The sequence below is a fragment of the Lupinus angustifolius genome, chromosome LG08, assembly GCF_001865875.1.
Source record: "Lupinus angustifolius cultivar Tanjil chromosome LG08, LupAngTanjil_v1.0, whole genome shotgun sequence".
Lineage (NCBI taxonomy): Eukaryota > Viridiplantae > Streptophyta > Magnoliopsida > Fabales > Fabaceae > Lupinus > Lupinus angustifolius.
Genome location: NC_032016.1, coordinates 6,323,401 through 6,345,728, shown reverse-complemented (window position 1 = coordinate 6,345,728; position 22,328 = coordinate 6,323,401). Strand labels below are relative to the sequence as shown.

Below are 22,328 nucleotides of genomic sequence, written 5' to 3'. Positions count from 1 at the left end.
AGTTTGGTGGTAAAACACCCTACAAATATTATTAAATGTGTAGAAACACAAATGTTTTATAAAGAATATATATATTTTTTGTTAAGAAATGAGAACAAAAAATCACACAAATAAAAAACACCAATAAATTTAGCATTTTTGTCAAATATTCAGTCAAAATGTACAAAATTAATTAAGTTTCATCTCATTTGAAATATAATAGAAGTAAAAAATTTTAAAAATTTATTTATAATATAGGAAACTCGCAGTTACCCGTTGTAACCGCAGGTACCCAGAAATACCCACGAATACTCACTCACGGGTACCCATATAGGTATGAGCAGATATGAGTAATGTTCTCCTATTTTAAAATGGGTAGTGGGTAGTTACTACCCGTGTCCACCTGTGCCCATTGTCATCCCTAGATTTGATCCGTCCAAATTTTTAACATTATTTATTCTTCTAAATACAAACTTATTAAATAAATAGAAGGTGCATTTACAATTTTATTTTTGAAAGAGAGCGAATATAAGAGAAAGATTTGTGAGTCAGAAATATATATTTATGATATGATTTCTAAGCCTTTAAGTCAACTTGGAAAATGTAAAAAATGCTGACAATTAAAATAAAGACATTGATTAAGTAAAATCTTAATGATATAGAAAAGTTTAATTATTTGATTCTTCAAAATGTACAACTAGGGAATCTTTATCTTCTTGACACATGATTTAATATGCATGGTGACTTTTGAATATTTGGTCGGCCCAGCGATGAGAAAACTAAGATATACATCAATTAATGTTCACAAACTCATGGATCTAGCTTCATTTCAGGCTCTTTAAGAACCAATAACTTAATGAAATCATGCTTTTTCTCTTATCACGGAAGAAAAAAGAAACAACATAGCGACTCTAGAATGAACCATGCACCGGCACGAGGTAGGGTAGGTATAAAATGTTGACTTTGGAAGTATTAATAATTAAGATATTATTGTAGCCTACAATGTGGATGCGCTAGTACATGTTGCACATTCGATCACTTTCAGTTGTTTATTCACGAAGATATGAGATGGCTAACAAAGACAACACAAACTTGATAAACTTGGATTTGTTTTCCTTGTTTCTATTATCAAATGACATTATTGTTGCATCTTTTAATTTCCAATTGATGTGTTTAAGTATAGAAAGGAGTTAGGATGCTCTCAAAGGAAAAAAAATTAATTATATATTTATCCTCTTAATTACAATCAAATTATATTTTTATCATTAAAAACAAAGAAAAATATAAGCAAATATCTTTTAATGGAGATGATTTTTGTTGGGATAGACAACTATTCTTTTTAAGGGAATGACATTTTATGTTCCAAAAAATGTACCACTGTATGTATCATTGCTTATGATTGATTATAAATATACATATTTAATTATTAAATTTCTAGCTTAAATCAATGTTTTCAACCAATTACAATCAGTAATACATGCTATGGGACATCAAATGTACTCAGCTTTTGGAGCAGCTTAACATCAACTTAATTAATTGATTGTATCGTGGATAAATTAGGTAGGTACGTGTCAAAGACATTAATGGGTATATTAGTGGGCTGGGCCATAAGTGATAGCTATATTTTGGAGAATTATATGGTTCTATTCGTTTCAATTATGCATGTAGTAATGTTGAAGAACAAACTTCCCGTCTCAAGTTTATTATATTTTCAAGTGTCCAAATGAATTTGAATCTAATAGTGATATTTCTTATGACCCCCACTGAAAATTTGCAATGAAATAAAAACTTGGGTCTTATCTCAAATTTCATTTCAACACAGAATGCATACATCATATAACAGGAAAATGATATGATATCATAAATAGTATCCCAACCTATATCCAAAACCAATGAAAACATGTTATATGAATTAAAATTTTATTATTTATTTCTATTTATTTTTGTTTTAATATTATTAGTCGGATGATTTGTGATACAGTATAAGATAACAAATCTCTGAATTATAAGGCTTCATAATCAAAATTCTACCTTTCTGGCATTTATATCCATCGGTAGTAGTACAGGATCAGGAACAATGTTGGCGCTCTTGGACCTATACTGGACTAAAATCCTTGAAAGTGGATATGCTTAGGCTGGTTCGTGAATTGTTAAGGACCAATAGGATGGTGTAGGCAGAGGTCTCCTTTTATATGTTATTGTGTGGTAATTACTTAGAGAGTCTTTACTCTTATTGTAATAACGAAAATACATCTATATAGACGCCACAATAGGATAAAGTCGGTCTAGAGTACTGTTTTCTTTTAGAAAGGTATCCAATGACAAAACATAAAAGTATCTTTCATTTGGACATTACTTGGATTGAGATAATATTAAGATTGACACCCGTGCCTCCTATGATATTTTGGCATGCAAATAGAGCTCACTTATTACTTTGCTCAACCGTTAATGAAACTCAAAGTAAATCAAGGTGTATAAAAATTAACATCTCCGAGAACAACTTTGTTCTATTTATCGGTCTTTTCTTATAATTTTATCCCTACCTAATGAATAAAAAATAATAAGTGGCTAAATGAATATAATTATTATAAAGAAATAAAATATTGCATAATTTGAAATAAATAGACATTTTTTTACCTTCAAAATAGTTAAATATAAATAAATATATTAATAGTTTTAGTAGTTTTAAGCTAATTTGGTTAATATAAGTCTTTTTTACATAATTACACTTCGGTTGATATTTATGGGTTCATTCTGTTTCTGTTTCTGTTTCTACTCAATTAATAAGAACCGACTCTTATCGTTTTCAAAATGATTTTATAAGATGATAGAAAGAAGTATTTACTTATTTAGGCAAAGACATTATAACCTATCCCTAAACACAAATCTTCTTGCAAGAGTTTGATTTGAATGTTGAAAATGATTTTAGACGTGTAAATAATTTGTCATAACATGAACTCCAAGTACCAAAACAGTATATTCATAATTGATCAATTAGTTCTTAAGAAACAGATCAATTAATTCAGTAGTGCAACCAATTTCAATCACTATCACTTATGTCTTATTTGGTGCAAATCTTAATCATGGTTGTCTCATTCTTTACAAAAATTCAGTAAATTCTCGTTAATAACAAGTACATATATAGTATATTCTAGTTGTACAAATAAGTTAGTGAAATCACAATCATGAAAAATGGTATGTGGAAAATAACAGAGAGTGAGAGAGAATAAGCATATAAAACTAGCAGATTCAGTTACTTCCATCGTCAACATCCATAAGTTGATGATAACATTCTACACTATCAATAATCAAATGCATGGAAACATAACGAAATGAAATAAAAGAAAATCCAACACATAGTAAGAAACATGTAAACTAATATTTACGAGTTGAGTTTTAGAGGGAAGATATTACATTGAAATGCTTCCTAAACATTCTCGTTCATTTTTTCTCGGTCCAACACTCAATTGGCAAATTGAAAGTAATTAACATCATTTCCTAGCCTTCTTAGCGGGCCTAGTAGAATTAACCGGTTTGGGAGTACTCTTCCTCTTCGTAGGTGTCAAATTAGAGTTTTTCTTCTTCATCCCTTCAGGGGTCATCACCTGACTCAAACGCTTCACCTTCACCACCGCACTTTTCTTCTGAGCGGTGGTTATCGTGGTCTTCTTGAGAGTCTCCGGTGTCTTCAACTGACTCAGGCTCTTAGTCTTCTCCACAATTTTCCTTTTACCCTTCTGTTTTGGTGGCGGAGTAGCGGTTATGGTTTTGTTGGTGGTTTCCTTTGTGGAATTGGAAGAGATCTTATAACAGTTTATCACTTTCAAGAGTTTTTCTGATTTGACGAACTTGTTCAACTGGACGGAGAGGAGTTTGTTGAAATTTGAAGGAAGTGATTTTTTGTGTTTCTCTTCGATGAACATTGCGATTGATGTTTGGCTTGAACCCTTGCGTTCTTTCAATGTTGTTATTGCATCCGTAATCATCTGAAATGAAAAAAATGATGAGAAACAAAAAGCGATTATGAAATTTTAAATTAATTAGATTGAGTAAATAAGAGATTATGATTATGAGGAGAGACTTCCAAGTAAGGAGGGTGAGGAGCGGTGGGGGGAGATATTTTGTTCTTAGTATTTGCTTTTGCCATTTCTTTGACTGTGATTTGATAACTTAGAGATTAAAAGCTTTTGTGATTTTGAACTAGTGTTTTGGAGAGAATAAAATAACTCGTAGGAGAAAGAGACAGATTGTGATAAATAATGTGGTAAGTGAATGGGGTAAATAATGTATACACTATATATTTTAGATTAGATTAATAAATAATAACTGCTCCAAAGAGTTTGAATTTCAATTTTGGATTAGAATTTGGCGGTTTACCATTGTCTGGTCTGGTGGTAGTGGGCCCATCATATTTTGGATTAGAATTCCTAGTCTTTCCGATTTTTCTGCAACTTACAACCCTTTTCCAAATCATGGACCTTCTTGGGATACCTATTGTTTTATGGATTTTACTGGGGTAAGTCTGACTCGACTCTACCCGCTCATCCGGATAGTCTGATTATGATCGGGTTCAAAATAAGGTCGAGTCTGATCGGGTCTAAAGGTTGGGTTCGGGTTCTAAAAATAGATCCACTCATTATTTAGGATCAGGTAGGGACCAAACATGACCCGGTCCGTCCCGTCACATAGTCACTCGCTCATCATGTTTGTATATGTTTATATGTGTATAGAGTAATGATACTCTTTTGGTCAAAAGTGTCATTTATTCTTTAATTTTTCCTTAATATATACATGATTAATGATATATATCAAACTACATATTCATAATAATAAATAATATTGATAATTCTTTATCTAAAATAAGTATACATTGTATTTAATCGGGTCTAGGGTCGGGTCAGGTTTAAAGGCTGATCAGACCGCTATTTATGGTCGGGTTAGCTTCGGATATACTGCCGGGTCCGAGTTTAAAAAAGTAACTCAACCAATATATAGGACCGGGTAATGACAAACTTTAACCCGAACCATGCTAATCCCTAGGATTTATTTTATTTATTTCTATGGGATACATATGGTGGCCCTTATAGGATTCAAAATTTCAATTTCTTGATTTCTTAAGTAAAATCGTTAACTATAGCATTTACTTAAAGCGTATAGTATTAACTCTAATAGCATCTTTAGTGTTAGCTAAAGAATGTGGGCTAAGGGCTTAGCGTATATGATTATATGCTAAGCTAACATACACCATCGGAGAAAATGAAGAATGTTAGCTACGATATAATGTGTTTGGGTAAAGAGTCTCAGAAAATTCATTCACTTCAAGACTAAATTAAAAAAATAGATGTAATAGTTTATGTATACTCACTAATTTAAAACATTGAATTTTCTTATAATAAATAATCAATATATGAAATATTTTTTTTAACTTACTTCTGAAAGTAAGTGAATCATTTTTGAATAAACATGAATGTTAAGACCTTAAAATCAAACAATTGAACAAATGAGATGGAAGGCTTCCCTTCTAACACATGTTGTAACTCCTTGGTTTTTTCTATTGCTTCTCAAAAGTTTTTCATGGTGTTAAAAAAAATTGTAAAATCGAATTAGCAAAGAAAAACTAATTGGGATACTCGTTGACCAGAATATATTTTTAAAAAAGTAGATGCTTGTTTTTTAAATAAATCTAACATCCAAAATATTATGTCTTTTTTATAAAATAAATTATATTTGTCTATATGAAAATATAATGTCAATCAAATAATATTTTGCATAAACATAAAAGATAAAAAAATAAAACATTGTGATAGTTAGGAAACTCCTTATGAGATACTAGTTATTACAAAGTTGAGATACATATGCTAAGAAATTGAGAATATGTCAAAAGTGATTCTTAGAGTATATTATGGTGAACTTTATATGTTAGTCTAATTTGTCCAATTTTCATTGAGTTTAAGGTCTTATTCGAATTCATATATTAATCACAATCAATAGTTATGAATATTCATTCTTAACTTTCATATATATATATATATATATATATATATTAATTATTCTCTTTAACTTAGGTATTAGAGCAGATACTATATTTTGATTACATAAATTTATATACAAATATAATTTCACCTTTTCACAAAAAATTCAGTTGGCTTCCTTAGCATTTTTGTTCATATGTTATTTATTTTCTAATCATTTTGCTATATATGTAAATAATTTACAATATTTGTAAATGTATATAATTTCATATAATTTAATATAATATACAATATTGAAAACAATTGTCTAAAAAATAGTCAAATACATTCATATCTAAGTTCCAGTTGAAAAGCGAATATAATTGGCATTTAGATATTAAAAATGCATTCGTATATAAGAAGTGAAATTTGATTAGGTTTATGTTAAAAATTTAAAGCACTTAAAATAATTATAGTACATTTAAAAAATGTAAGAGATTTAAAATTTATCTTTTTAAATTGAATATTTTTTTTGTTGGTTAACCTTTTATCTTATGAGATAAAAAATCAATATCTTTCAGAAGGTATGATATTCCCTTTCCATACATATTACTTATAGAAATCAAATTATCAACTTTTGGTCATTTTAAGTATATAATGAGACCTTACACTATGATTTTTTTGAAATTTGATATAATATAGAAGGTATATAACTCATTGTTTGAATAATTTAATAAGTATAGAAGGGAAATATTTTTATACCATTAACTATTATTAACTTTCCAACAAAAATCTAATGTGTTTCATGTATAAAATACTTGACACTGATGTTTGCATACATTTTAAACTTTGTTTGGATTAGACTTAAAAATAAACAAGAACACGACGTTTGAACAAAAGATAAGGCGGTGTGAGTAAAACGAAGGAAGAAAGAAAAACAGAGGAAAAAATGGAAGCGAAATTGTCGCGTGCAGCAAAAAAGCTTACATCATCTCCCATTCAAGAACTCTCTTATCTTGCTCAGAGATGCAATGCCATCAACCTCGCTGAAGGCTTCCCTGACTTCCCAGCACCTCGCCATATCAAAAACGCCGCCGTCTCCGCCATTAATTCCGACTTCAACCAATATAGGTCATTTTCTTAAACTCTATACCTTACAACATTATTATTTGTTGTAACTTGGAGCAAGCTTCTTGCTGCACTTATTTGTATTCACTTTTTACATTAATTTTATGAGACCGACTACGTAGTAAGTGGTAGGTTGAGAGAATTATGTAACTATGTGATATCTGGAGTTGCATTTTCTTTTCAACCGTTGATAGAATTGTATCATTTGTATTTTAAGGCACGTGCAAGGTATATGTGATCACGTGAGTAAGATGGTGAAGGAAATGCACGGTTTAGAAATCGATCCTCTTACTGATGTAGCTATTTGTTGTGGCCAATCTGAAGCGTTTGCAGCTGCAATCTTTGCAAGTATGTTTTGTTAGTTCACCAAATTGATAATGAGTTAATTTTATATTTTGTATGGTACATTGTTTCGTTGACTTGTGTACCTCAATTATACATTGTTCTGTTTCAAACAGCAATTGACCCTGGTGAGGAAGTTATTCTGTTTGATCCTTCTTATGAAACATATGAAGCATGTATTACCATGGCTGGAGGAATACCTGTAAGCTTACTATTACGAAATTCCGAATACCATAAGCCTTAATGTTGATTTGCCTATTTCTAGATCATTAAATTTATCTTCTAACTGCATCTATGCAGTTTTATGTCAAGACTTTTATGCAGACGAACTATATACAGTACAATGGTTTTGCATATATTTTGTCTCTTTTAAGTGTTATTGATATAACTATCATTTTATTTAATACCCCTTTGCCTTTTGTAAACTTAATCAATGCACATTACAGGTACATGTGGCGCTTGACCCACCTCAATGGACCCTGGACCCAAGCAAATTGCTGAGTTCATTTACCGAGAGAACTAAAGCCATAGTACTGAACAGGTTAGAGGTTACACAAATTCATCATTCAGTAGAAAATAAACCTCATCTGATAAAGCCTCATATTAGTCCTGTTGATATCATAGAACCAATAGAATAACCATGGAGTGAATCATTTTCTTTTTTCTATTCAATAAAAATAAAGGAATAAGAAGCACCGATGCTATCAATTGACTTGTTGTTTATGATCTTACTTCTTAACCATATGATTATGATTTATGAATGTTGCAAGTGTTTCAAATTATCCATTTTGTATCCTGCTGTCTAGCATTCCACATAAAATTTGTAATCAAGGTTAAGTTTCTGATATGCCCATATTTTGTGAGGCCAATTACAATGGCTGAAGAAGTTTTCTGTGTTGTTTGTGTTTCATTTCCATTGTTTCATAGTTTTACTCTTTCACTGGATGTATGTCATCAAAAGGAGTAAACCATTGTGGAAATGCTTTTATTTTGATTCATTGTTTGGGATGCATGACGTGACTATGTTGTAATAATAACAACGATATAACTTTTTTGTTATGAAAAATATGCTTAGTATCACATGATGAATTACAAAATGCTGATATGAAATTTAAACAGTCCTCACAATCCAACTGGCAAAGTTTTCACGAAAGACGAACTCGAGGCTATTGCTGGAGCGTGCTGCAGCCGGAATTGCCTGGCTATTACAGATGAAGTATGCTACTCCCTTACTTTGCACTGATAGAACTTCAATTTTAGGATCCAAACAAGGCATGCATGAGATGAATTAAAATAGATACTCATGTTCCAAATGAATCGACTGCTGGTCCTGCTATCAAGTTTAATGGCTAAATGGCTAATGAGAGGAAATATGTCCTCAAGGCTAGAGCACATATTGTGGTTCAATGGGTATCACAATTTTCCCACAAATCAGTTATGGTGATACTAGTTTATCCCATGATCAACATATGTGTTAACTATTTTATGACAGTGATTTTTTATTCTTATCAATAATTGATTTTCGTAGAAAAATGGATATCACACTCCTTTGCATATGAAGAGAAAAATTATTCCCAATTTTAACTTTGCAAGAGTGGAATATTTGTCTAATATGTAATACCCTCTTTTGGATTCTTTATGCAGGTTTACGAGCATATAACATATGACAATGAAAAACATATATCCCTTGCCTCATTTCCAGGAATGCAAGAGCGGACTATTATAACATCTTCTTTGTCTAAAACATTTAGTGTCACAGGTATCAAAGAGGCATAAAACCAAAGAGTGCTTAATTTCCCACATCCTTGCTAATAATAATGTATTAACTCATTTTATCAGGTTGGAGGGTTGGATGGGCAATTGCACCTGCTTTTCTTGCATCTGCTATCAGAAATATTCATACCAAAGTTACGGATTCTGCTCCAGCACCTTTTCAGGAAGCTGCATTGACTGCATTGGGAAGCCCTCCAGAATACTTTGAATCACTGAAAAGAGTAAGAAATCAGAAGTGTATGAGTTTTGTAGAGACATCGTACTGACATTTATATAGCATTACAATTAGAAAAAGTAGAACTTGATATCAAAATCCACTCCCCCTCCACTTCACCAGAAAAAAACAATGACGTTTAATACATAATCGCCATAACAAAGTTATGTTTCTTATTCTTCCTTTTCCTGATGTTTCTGTCTATGCTCAGGACTATCAATTGAAAAGAGACTATATTGTCAAGCTGCTTGGTGGAGTAGGTTTTAAGATACAGTTTATACCTAAGGGTTCCTTCTTCTTATTCGCTGAGCTTCCTGACAATTACCCCCATTCTGATGTATGTTCACTCTACACCCTCTTATACTATACATTCATTTTGGAACAATTTCAATTCCAATTGTCATAATCTGTTTGAGTTGCCATTTTTCATCTTTCTGCATTATGCTAGTCCATTATCGCATTGTTGCTTTCCAGCAATGAGTGTTCTCTGTTCACAGGTAGATTTTGTTAAGAAACTGATACTAGAAGCAGGGGTGGTGGCTGTACCCGGGCAAGGATTTTTTCATACAAGCTTATCGTCAAATGAAGCTTCTAATGTCAACATTGACTACCAGAAGAGATACATCAGATTTGCATTCTGCAAGAGCGATGCAACTTTGGCTACCGTTTCAGAAAGATTGTCCAAGATTTTAGACAGTGAAGGACTTCTTGCACTACATTAAATTGGCCAGAAAGAATAATAGATGACAGCAACAACTAAAGATTGAGGAAACACAATTTTTTGTCCCAATTAAGAAATCCTTTTATTATAGATTGATTTGAACAAAAGACTATTGAATTTGATCCACCTTGTATTGTTTCATACTTCATACTTTACCCCTTCGAAGCTCTAGTCATTTAAGGTTCAGAATGTTCCAAGGCTCACCCTCCTTCTGTCCCTTTTGTGTATCAATGGTGAGTGAACTATATTCTCATGAGAGCAAAAGTTCAAGCTCTCAAGATGCTACTTGGAAAAAGGGCTCTCCCACTAAAAAAATGCTACTAAAACCAATGCATGGTATCAATTTCCTGCATCTTCACTTAGTCAAGGAGAATCCTACCTAAGGAGAAAAGGTTGAAGAGAAAAATAGAGACATGGGATGCCTTTTTTTTAATAAAATTTATGTTGGTATATTTTCACTTATGTGAGTCAAAAGTTCAAACAAGTGTATCACTATCAAAATAAAAAATCCTTAGTTACTCTAATTTTAATTATAAATTCTACTCATCTCCTCTTCCACCTAGTTAGACATTTAAGATCTTTTTGTGACTTCAATTTTAGAGGGAAGTGAAGAAGATTTGAAAGTTATGATATACATTTGTGATATGAATATGAAACTTTTTATTTCCCTTTATTCAATTCCAAAACTCAACTGAGACATGTTTTAAATGCCCTCACTTATTCAAAAACCAAATGTTGAAAATGTCTTAATTCAACAAACAAATGTTCATTATGTTCTTAACTTTAATATCCCCCCTTATGTAGGAAAACAAAATAACATCTTTTTGAAAGGGATCCATCTTTTCTATAAATTTGATGCATGCAATGTCCAAATACTAAACGGTCAAAACCCCATTTGACTTGTAATTTGTCCAGTGCGAACGAAAGCAAGAGACGAAAATAGCATTTGTATTAGCGACGGTGAACCAAGTCAAAACTAGTGTTGGTGCGGAAATGTCAAGTGAGAATGAGATCGAGGTTGCAGAAGAAGAACGAACACCTCTTCTTCCTGCACAATATGACCCTAACCAAAATCAAAACTGCAAAAACACTAGTGTTTCTTCTGTTCCAAATCAACGCGTTGCTTCTCTCGATGTTTTCCGAGGTCTCACTGTTGCACTGATGATTTTAGTTGATGATGTTGGAAAAGCTTTCCCTTCATTGAATCACTCTCCTTGGTTTGGTCTCACTCTTGCTGATTTTGTTATGCCTTTTTTTCTTTTTGGTGTTGGCGTTTCCATCGCTCTCGTTTTCAAGGTACCAAATGAATCTTCTTATGCTGCAATTGTTTTGAAGTGAGGATTTTATCTAATAATTCTTATTTTAACTTTTATATATAACCTTTCAGAAACCGTTAAACAAACAAAGTGCTACCAAAAAAGTGATACTGAGGACAATTAAGCTTTTCCTTTTGGGGGTTTTGGTACAAGGTATGTTCTCCTGCGTTATTGTCACGTTTGATTTGCAACCAGATGAAACTTGACACACAAAATTCAATTAAATTCAAGAATTCTATATATGTAATCGCACATAGTTACATGGTACACTGTATGTGAAATTCAGTACGTGATAAGTAGGCTAAACGAGGGAACCATGTAAGTATGTAATTGCAGAATGCGTAATTCAATCATGCATTATTGGTGGGCTGATCAATAGTGACAGAGTTAGAGAGGAAACTTGGTAGTGTTGGGGGATGCCATAACCATGTGCCGTCCCTGCTGATCATGTAGTTATACTATGTTTTTTAAACTATGCAATTGGTATCCATCGCTTTAATGTTAAACTCTGAAACTTAATCATAGGTGGGTATTTCCATGGGCGGGGCAATTTATCATATGGAGTTGATTTGAACAGGATACGCTGGCTTGGTGTACTTCAGGTATCTGCAACTGAAACTAATAAAATTGTTATCATTGCTCTCTGACCTATTAATTTTTTATTTAATTGGATTCAGAGGTTTGATATTATTGTTGCAAATATTGTTTTCCCTGTGATTTACTTTGTCTCATGGATAACTCAACAGTTTCAATGATACTCTGTGAAATCACTTATTTGTGTGATCCATGGCCAACATGCAGTGAGTATGTTTACATTCCCACATCATAAGTGTTAATGTCGATGCTTGGTGTATTGTACCAAACAAGTAAATAAAAACTTTTCCCACTGAAACTTTTTAGCATTGCTGCAGATTTGTGTTAATTCGAAGAGCTGTGTGGCTATTGAAAATCTTTTATAAGAAAAGAGTCATTCAAATTGGTTGTTCTTTTATGGATAAGAGTTACAATGAGAAAAAAGTGGCAATTTAGAGATAATCAAATTCAATTCCCTGTTGCTCTAGTTTTATAAATGTGTTTTCAATTTGATACATAATTTCCTTGTATGATATGCAGCGAATATCAATTGGATATTTGTTGGCGTCAATATCAGAGTTATGGCTTGTGAACAATACTATTTTGGTTAACTCACCAGCATCTTATGTGAGGAAATACTTCATTCAGTGGTTAGTTCACTATTCTGATCTGTAATGCTTTCAATTGGCTAAGCATGGCAATTAAAAATTTCAACTTTTTTTGTAGATTGTCACTATAAAATATGCTTACCAATGCCACTTTTGTACTTTTCTTGCCAATTTCTTATATCATGATTTGCATTGTTATGGACGAGTTGTTTTGCATTGTTAAGGACGAGTTGTTTTGCATTGATGGTCATCATATATGGATGCATATTCTGTCCAATCATTTTGGACCTGCATAATCTTTATTTACCAAAGCCTTAATTTATTCTTAACTTTTCAGGCTACTTTGTTCACCCAAATAAAAAGTTCAGGTTAATTTAATAGATCCATCTTGAAGATGCTACCTCCCCGCATGTAATTGTTAACATTAACTTCTGTGGTGCCAACTGCTTGTTTCTTTGTGCAGGGTGTTTTCTCTCTTACTTTGCTCGGTGTACCTTTCTTTGCTTTACAGCCTCTATGTTCCAAATTGGAAATTCGAACATTCCAACTTGCTTGGGTCTGGTCTTGCATCAATTATTGAAAATGTAAGTTGGTACAGTTTGGTCACTGTGCCATTGAATGCTGAAAACACATCATTTTTATGGCTTCAGTTTTGTTTTGTGCTATTTTGTGCACATAGCCTTACTTATAACTCAACGTATATAACGAATGAAGTCAGCACATAATTGATTTCTTATTGCTGATAAGTCATTCCTTCCTTTGTGACAGCTGTACCAATCATATAATTTATACAGCTGTTGATTGGATTCTATCTCAAATGTTGCTTATGCCTTATACTATCATAAATCAGACTGCTTACAACTAATTTGTATTAGTTGAAAATTACATACTTAGTCTTCTCTCTTGTTTGTAGAATAATTTACTAGGTTAATCTATAGGAGCATTTATGTGCTCATACACCATTTATATGTACATAGGGCTAAACTTTATGCAAGACAAACCTTATTGCAACAGAAATAGGGTTACTATAACACAGGATTCTAAAGCACCATTAGAACTATTGAAATACTGACCAAACAACTACACTAACATTTTGTTTAGACTGCCATGTTCTATAATGTTGGATGGCCTATGAGCTTTAGCTTTGTACTTCCAAAACCATAAAGCACCTTTTGACTAATCCTTGAATTTTAACTTTTTAAAATGAAGCTTCAGGTTTGCATTTGGTAAAATGATGAACCCATACAGACTAGTATTATCAATGCATCATGCTTTGTAAGAATGATGAAATGTACTTACTGGACTGAGAAAATAATTATGTAAACAATATTCATATACAAATATCCGAGGATTGGACTTGTGCATTAACACATTATGATGACTGTGTTTCTTTTCACACTTCGTGTATTATGAGGGCTCAATTTTTCCTGATTATTTTTTTAGCTTGTGTTTATATTTTTATTTTCATGGAGAATGAACTCAACACACTAATTGTTTGCCAGATTCATTGTGAAGTGAGGGGCAGTCTTGAACCTCCTTGCAACGCAGTGGGATATATTGATAGATTAGTTATTGGTGAACATCATATGTATCAGCGTCCTGTGTACAGAAGAACAAAGGTTATTTACTCTCTCGGATAACTCCTGTGCTGAATCTATTGGGACTGAAACTATAGTTATTTTAGCCATCAAAATATCATATCTTGACCCTTTTATTTTCAGGAGTGTAGTGTTAATTCTCCTGACTATGGACCATTGCCTCCACATTCACCCGTATGGTGCTTGGCACCATTTGACCCAGAGGGTATTTTGAGGTAAAAAGCATTCCCTGCTTTCTCCTTTTACCTTTTCTTGTGATTACGGTAATGGTTGTAAGGGCTTTGGTGACATCTCATAAAATATGAATCCCCAATAATGAAAAATATCCTATTTGTTAGGGGTTTTCACTGTTCTCTCATTTATGCCTATTATTATTGTTGAAATTGGATTTAATCACATTTTTTGGAGTCTCAAACTCTTATTATTGTATTGGTTGCTAATTTCTTTTCTTAAATTTTCAAGTTCACTGATGGCTTCTATTACATGTTTCATGGGATTGCAATTTGGGCACATACTTGTGCTTTTACAGGTTTGGATTACGATTGTTTTTATGATGTATTAAGGTCCAATTTATGCCTTTCTTATAATTTGGAAGTAGACACTGTAAACCTTGTCTCTTGGATAGATTTTTCATGATGCCAACTACTCTCTACTACTCCATTCAGGGCCACAAGCAGAGGGTACTTATTTGGTCCGCCTTTTCCTTCTCTCTACTGGCAATAGGAAGCATTTTGCAGATTTTAGGTACAACCCAATCTTATAATATCTCTTATGATTAAGATATGACATATTCTACAAATAACAACTGGATTTTTTTTCAGGAATTCCCGTATCAAAAGCCCTATACACATTAAGCTACATGTTCATCACCGCAGGAGCGTCAGGCTTGGTCTTGACTGTTATCTATTACATTGTAAGTTCATCCTTGTTTCATAAATAGAGATAGTTTATTTCCAAGGGAAATTGAAATAATTTGCTTATTGTCATTGGCATTCTCATGATGAGCAAAAAAGGGTAGCTCAAGTATTTAATCACCGGTCCCAAGGGATAAATATACTTCATGTTCCATATTTGATTCTCATGAAAGCCATAATTCGGGGTCACCCCATACATCACAAGCTAGACTTACCTGGTCCACTCATACAGCCCACATGAGGTGGGGGCGGGGGGAGGTGTGGTTATACACCTAACCACCAATTTTTGGTGCCCCTTTTTTAATCCTCCCACTCCAACACAGCCAAAAAAATAGTGAGATATTTTATCGTAATAGCTGGAGCTTGAGGCATAATTGTAAAACTAGTTAATAGAATTATGGTAGTTATTTACTGATAGGGTTAGGGCTGAAACTTCTCTGTACAGTCCAGTGCTACACAGTTCGAACAGAAAATTTAAGATTATGCCTCTCATCATTAAGTGTGATCGGTCCTTTAATCTTTTCCTTAGTTTGGTGCATGTAAATAACAAGCTATAATAGGGTTATGAAGATCACCCACGGAGGTTTTATCTGTCAAATCCTCTCCTTGAATTACTTTTGGATAGTCAAGACTTTTAGTGACTCTTCAAATTTCTTTAGTTAAAGTAGAAATACTTGGTGAAGAGCTGGAAAACTTCAAAGTGTAGAGAGATACATGGAATTCTTAAACCCTGCTGAATCTGGAAGCATAAAAAAGAACCCTACTGAATCTGTGGAAAAAAAAGCTGGATTTGTGCTTGGTTTGGACTTTATACAATGATGGTTTTATTTCCTTTTTTATTTGTGGCATCACTCTAAGGTGTTTATGCTGGCTAAAAGTGCTTCCTAGCATGTAAATAACAGTGATGGATTTCTATGTAATGACACTTACTATAATTGGGTGAAGTAAGTGACTGCAATCTCTGACAAATGATTAAAAACCTGTAACTTTACTGAAACTTATTTTCTAACAGGTTGACATAGAACATTTAAGAAAGCCTACAGTTATACTACAATGGATGGGAATGAATGCTCTTATTGTATATGCATTGGCTGCTTGCGACATTTTCACAGCAGTTATCCAAGGTTTCTATTGGCGTTCTCCTGAAAACAACCTGGTAATGTTTCTTTTCCACTGGACTAGTTCTGATTATCTTCTCTTTCATTATAAATCTTTTTGGCTCGAATTTTTTCCTTGAAGATCAATGTATTACCAAATAGGAGTTAAAATCCCCTTCCTGGACCCCTATAAACTTCTGTTTGGAGTTCAACCGCAACTGGTGTTCAGGACCTCCCCTGAGGCCTTGGTCCAAGTAGTAAATCAACTACTTGCCTTCTCCTTTGTGGAGATAATATAGATTATACTAATTTGAGTGGCTGGACAATATGGAATGAAAATTGGATACTAATTTTGTCAAACAATTGTGTTTTGGCTTGTTTTTGTGTGTTGATGTCCTGAAAGACCTTCCCATGCTTGATTGTTACTTTTGGTTAATTGGGATTTTATCATGCAGGTTGATGCCACTGAAGCTTTACTACAGACCATATTTCATTCTGAAAAGTGGGGTACACTGGCCTTTGTAATTGTTGAGATTTTATTCTGGGGCCTTTTTGCTGGTTTCCTCCACAAGAAAGGGATATATATAAAATTGTAACTTGTGATGCAATCATCATCATGCAATAGATGATGACGTGTACATCTATGTTGGTAGTAGATATCTTCCACTAGAGTTAGTTTCCATATCAAGCAATTTGTTTCTCTTTGAATCTCACCATTTGCTTTCAGGAAAAATGAAAGTATGTGTAGCACCTCATACTTTAATGGTTGAGGATAAAAGTGACAACATGTAAATTGAGCACAAAGAAGTGTAACTGAATACAATACAACTTCTCATCAAAATGTTTAGATGAGAGAACATGTATAAATTACATGGGGAACGGTACTATCAGACCATTGTAAATATTCTATTTCAAAACCAATTGATTGATAATAAAAAAGCAACTCAATCAACAAGTATTTAAACCAGAGAATGAGATAGAGAATGAGATAGAGAATGTTATACATTCTTCAACATAAGGCTGTCAGACTAAACAGAAGATTAGGAACCTAAAATATTTGTGCTGCAAAATTAAAATATTTATGGGAACTTTCCTCATATAAAGGACACATGCTCACATCTAATGAGGAGTATATTTGGTTTCTTCTAACTAAAGACAAGATATAAAAGAGTCACTACCAGCTTCAACTAAAGATGTGTTAGTTCTCTTCTCTCTCTTTCTTTGGGTCTTTCTGCATCTTTAAGACTTTAACTCTGGCCTTGTCATTTGCAAAAATAAACTCATCAATTGTTTCTTGTTTCCTCTTTTCCAAACTATATAAGAGAGACACTCATAGTGGTATTGTTACTCATTGTGTATATTGTCGTTTTTGTTCCTTTTTGCTTTGGTTTGCTTTGAAACACCACCACTGGAGTGATTATTAAAGGTAAAACAGAAGTATGTGTAAGTGCAGAATAAATGGAAGCTTCAGAATGATTAGACTTAATATACTGAAGTTTTAGCTAAGATACTCAAGCAAGTAATTGTTTTCTCTGTGAAAGAACAGTTTTCACAGTACAACAATTTTTGCAGAACAATTTTGTAAATCAAATAAATCATGGACCGATAAGTTCATCAGCATTTTGCATGTCAACGATCCCGGTGAGAACATATCACTTATGTTATTATCCAACTCACAATGACAAATTGAAGCTAAAAAAGCAGTACATTCCATTACATATTGCAATGATTTTAGGTGCTTATTAACTTAACATCAAGGAAATGCAGGGACAGAATCATTGCACCAGTCTTTAATAGTGTTGTTACTTATTAGTCCCATAAAGTTTTGTTAAATTATAAGAGAAGTGAATTGGGGAGTTACATCAAAGCAATGTTACTAGGATTGGACAAGATGATCTATCCATTGACTGAACTTGTAAATATTCTTGGTTCCCACTCTTAATGTCAGTTATATCATAAATTATGTATGTTAACAAAACATAAATTTATAATTACTCCCTAATCCTTTCATGCATAATTCTTCCATGCCAAAAATAACTAATTTGTGGGTACCCGCTAAATACTCACAAATAATAGTCATAAAAAGAGCTTATGAGTGAGAATGAGTATCATAATACTTACTTCGTATATACCCACATATTTATAAATTTATATTTTAATTAAATAATTTATATATATTACACTTTTACTATTTTATAATTTCATATTAGTCTATTTTATTATTTTTATTATGAACTTTAGTAATTTAAATATAATCATAACTTTAACATGTAAATAAATATTATTATTCATATAATAATCATTATATATATATATATTAATTATTATAAGATATATAAATATATATTAAAACTTAAAAAGTTATTGAGTATCCGTGAATACTCGTTATCAATACCACTACCCATAAATAGTATAAATATAGGTAGGAAAAAGCACTACATTTATCCATTCCACTCTATTATCATCCCTACTAAAGTCTTCACAAATGCTCACACCATAGAATTATAATTTTATTATCTTTCATGTAATAGGAGTTATCCCACATTTTTTTATAATGCATTCCTTCATAATCATATATTGTTTAGTGAATGAACTCATCAAATGTTACATTCTTATAATTCATTCCCCACTTAATCCTATCAAATTTATAGTGAATATTTTTCGATATTTTACCATCAAATATTTATATTCATTCATGATCATACACTCCCCACTTAATCCTATCAGATCACCACATACATCTCATGAGTCATGATCATATACATTCCCAACTTTCCACACAATGACCAATACATATACCATGCACATCTTTAATTTGTTTTACTTTTACCCAAAAAGAAGATAACTTTGATATTGATAAATAATAACCAGAATGAACAAAGCCATGGTTTATCATTAATAAATAAGAGAATAATATCAAAAACGATAATCTATTATTTTTTAAGACCACAGTTCTCAAACAGTTGAAAGTAGAGACGTTGCTAGCTATAAGCCAAAAACATAGCCTATTATACTATAAGATCTTCGTTTTGAAATAGTTGAAGTACTGTAGATGTTGTGGTAGTAAAAAAAGGTTAGTAGTGATTATAAACAGCAGGCCAGCCACAAAATTTTAAATGCAACATTAAAAACACATTCGTACTCTGAAAGTCTGAACTCTTTCAAGTTTCAAAACCAACATTTAAAAAAGGGTCTCTTATTAGTTTAATAAGAAAAATGCATCAAACCCCATGTTCTCTGCTACTCATAGTTCAGATAGCAGCAATTCACAAACCTCAAAAAGACATGATTACATAAAATTAATTAAACTCCACCGGTGAATTATGAAGTTATAGGAAATATTGCAGGAGATTAACATGCAATGAAAATTTATAATTTATACACAATCTTAAGAGATATATATGGAATGAAATCGTTATAATTATGTACAACATCTCAACCTGCTGTAAAATTTCTATAACTATAAAGACATTGTATCTTATGCCTACGTATTTCCATATATTGTTAAACTTAATTCATTATCTTAAGCTAATTTCTTGTAGGTTAGTGCATGATGTTCCGGTTATTGCAGACTCAAGATTAGGCTCCTTGGACAAGCCATTGCAGCATGGGGTAGCAGCCTTGATTGGAAGCTTGGTCATCTCAGCCAACTCAATACAACATGACACAGATCTCTCAACCAAGACAACAAGCCTAATGCATCAGCATGAGCTTAATTTGGTTCCGAATTCTCAGTGCATTGGCATACCTTTGGAGCATCATGAAGGAGATAAACTCAATCATGAATTCAAGCATATTGACAAGTGTAACATATTCACTCCCTGGACCAAGTATTATCAACCATCAGCAGTTCAAAGCCTAAAAGAAATTGCTAGTCAGCTGTTACTTCACTGCCAAGCTACCCGAGTTTATACAATAGAGATTTTATTGCTTTGTATATTTGGTGCAATCTTTCTTCACATTAATATGTTATAGTTAGTTAGATAGGTTGTCATGAACCAACCTATATATATTTGTTCTTTTCCTTCAGTTTGTAATTCGATTCCAATATAATAAAAGATTCGTCTTTCCTTTCATTCTTTTCAAATCGCTTCTTCCCTTTCATCTCTTGCACTCAATAAGTAAAGATATATTAATGGAGTTTTGTTTTCTAAGATGGTATCAAAGCATCAATTGATGCTCTGTTGCGTATTCTTTTACTATGATATTCTTTCATCTTCTTCTTGCTTCTTTGTTCATCTTTCTTAATCAATCATGACAAACATTGTCGCCTTAATCAATCCTCTCAGTGATCCCTTGAGCCCTTATTACATGAGTCCAAATGAAAATCCTGGAGTAGGATTGGTGTCTCCTCCATTAACGGGAATCAACTATCATTCCTGGTCAAAAGCCATGATGATGGCTCTAAAGACCAAGAACAAATTACAATTCATAGATGGATCTCTTCCAAAACCCAACACAACAGATCCTTCATTTGCAGCATGAGATAGATGTAATACTCTGGTGCTTTCATGGATCAACCACTCAATAGACAAAGCAATCTTATAAAGCATTCTTTGGTTGGATACCTCTCTTGAAGTTTGGCAGGATCTGAAGGAGAGATATTATCAAGGTGATGTTTTCAGGATTTGTGATTTGCAAGAACAAATTTATAGTGCAAGGCAGGGAAATCTATCTATAGATGCTTATTAGACACACCTGAAAGGGTTATGGCAAGAATTAGATAATTTCATACCCTTACCTTCATGTCCAACATAGTGTGACTCTAATCTTGCTGTACTTGTTAGATCCTATAGGGAAAATGACTATGTCATTAGATTCTTAAGAGGTCTTAATGAGAATTACTCTGCTGTTAGATCTCAGATCATGCTTATGGATCCTTTGCCATCCATAAATAAGACTTTTTCTCTTCTTAGTCAGCAAGAAAGACAGTTTCTAGATGTAAATGACAAGGATTCTTGCTAATACATCTAATGAGAATCCTAGTAGGCCAAAGTCCAAGGGAAGAGGATTTGGAACATTCACTAATACTAGTATAAGAAGAGGTTCTGTGAGCAATGGAGAAAGAGGAAGAGGTAGCTCTAATGGCAAGATTTGCTCATATTATAATAAGGCTGGCCACACTGTGGACACATGTTACAAGAAACATGGGTTTCCCCCTCACTACAAGAAGAACAACAATATCAATAATATTGTTAATTGCAATGAAGAAAGTGATAAAGACACCAAGGAAAGCATATGAGTCTTCACTGCTGATCAACATAAAGCCATTCTAGCTATGATTAAAGAACCAGGCAATCACCAAGTAAATCAAGTCACAAATCAAGTTACCAATGTTGATTCTATAAGTCAAGGTAACCCTCAACTCATGGCTTGTGGTATTGGATCAAAGGATTGGGTTCTTGATACAGGAGCAACTAATCATGTTTGCTTCTGTTTATCAGAAGTCCAATCCTTCAAGAAAATAGATCCAATTCAAATTAGATTGCCTAATGGAAATAATGTTGTGAGCAACATTGCAGGAACTGTTTTCTTTTCCAATGATTTGTGTCCAAGTAATGTTCTTTACATTCCTAACTTCAGTTTTAATCTAATTTTTATTTCCAGATTAACCTCTGCACTTAACTGCAAGTTAACTTTCACCAACTCCAAATATGTGATGCAGGAAGAGTCCACATTGAGGATGATTGGTGTAGCTGAGGCAAACGGGGGGGTTATACATCATTAGTGCTAAGAATTTACATTACAATTTCAATGGATTAGTTAACAATGTTGAGAAAACTGAAACTAACAATTCTAGCAGCTATGACTTGTGGCATAAAAGACTTGGTCATCCCTCCAATGCCAAGCTTGCCATCTTGAATAAAATGTTTTCTTTCATAGATAATAAAGTCAGTACTAAACCATGTGATATCTGTCATTATGCGAAGCAAAGAAAGTTATCTTTCCATGACAGTAATAATAAATCTATCCACACTTTTGATCTCATTCACATGGATATATGGGGTCCTATTTCTATCCCATCCATCCTAGGACATAAATATTTCCTTACTGTAGTGGATGATAAATCTAGGCATACTTGGTTGTTCATTATGAAAGCTAAATATGAGACAT

At 32.8% G+C, this 22,328-nt stretch overlaps 3 protein-coding genes across 5 annotated transcripts; 2 read left to right on the top strand and 1 right to left on the bottom strand.

Annotated features, from left to right (window-relative positions):
• Positions 3,427 to 4,232, bottom strand: LOC109353677 (histone H1-like). Of its 2 annotated transcripts, XM_019596027.1 has the most exons (3): positions 4,061 to 4,232; positions 3,687 to 3,965; positions 3,427 to 3,641 (listed from the first exon to the last, which is right to left on the bottom strand). In XM_019596027.1, exons 1-3 carry the CDS (start codon positions 4,124 to 4,126, stop codon positions 3,471 to 3,473), a joined length of 516 nt encoding a protein of 171 aa, XP_019451572.1. In that variant the 5' UTR covers positions 4,127 to 4,232; the 3' UTR covers positions 3,427 to 3,470. The 2 variants fall into 2 exon arrangements, with proteins under 2 accessions (XP_019451572.1, XP_019451571.1); XM_019596026.1 differs by having other exon boundaries at positions 3,427 to 3,965; positions 4,061 to 4,231.
• LOC109353453 (kynurenine--oxoglutarate transaminase 1-like) lies at positions 6,824 to 10,468 on the top strand. Its single transcript, XM_019595737.1, has 10 exons — positions 6,824 to 7,061; positions 7,276 to 7,406; positions 7,517 to 7,602; positions 7,847 to 7,941; positions 8,520 to 8,616; positions 9,045 to 9,159; positions 9,240 to 9,394; positions 9,599 to 9,724; positions 9,885 to 10,243; positions 10,347 to 10,468. Exons 1-9 carry the CDS (start codon positions 6,880 to 6,882, stop codon positions 10,107 to 10,109), a joined length of 1,212 nt encoding a protein of 403 aa, XP_019451282.1. The 5' UTR covers positions 6,824 to 6,879; the 3' UTR covers positions 10,110 to 10,243; positions 10,347 to 10,468.
• Positions 10,976 to 16,941, top strand: LOC109355004 (heparan-alpha-glucosaminide N-acetyltransferase-like). Of its 2 annotated transcripts, XM_019597884.1 has the most exons (12): positions 10,977 to 11,404; positions 11,496 to 11,577; positions 11,950 to 12,026; positions 12,538 to 12,647; positions 13,069 to 13,189; positions 14,108 to 14,224; positions 14,327 to 14,418; positions 14,666 to 14,732; positions 14,869 to 14,947; positions 15,025 to 15,116; positions 16,130 to 16,273; positions 16,670 to 16,941. In XM_019597884.1, exons 1-12 carry the CDS (start codon positions 11,102 to 11,104, stop codon positions 16,808 to 16,810), a joined length of 1,425 nt encoding a protein of 474 aa, XP_019453429.1. In that variant the 5' UTR covers positions 10,977 to 11,101; the 3' UTR covers positions 16,811 to 16,941. The 2 variants fall into 2 exon arrangements, with proteins under 2 accessions (XP_019453430.1, XP_019453429.1); XM_019597885.1 differs by lacking the exon at positions 14,108 to 14,224 and having other exon boundaries at positions 10,976 to 11,404.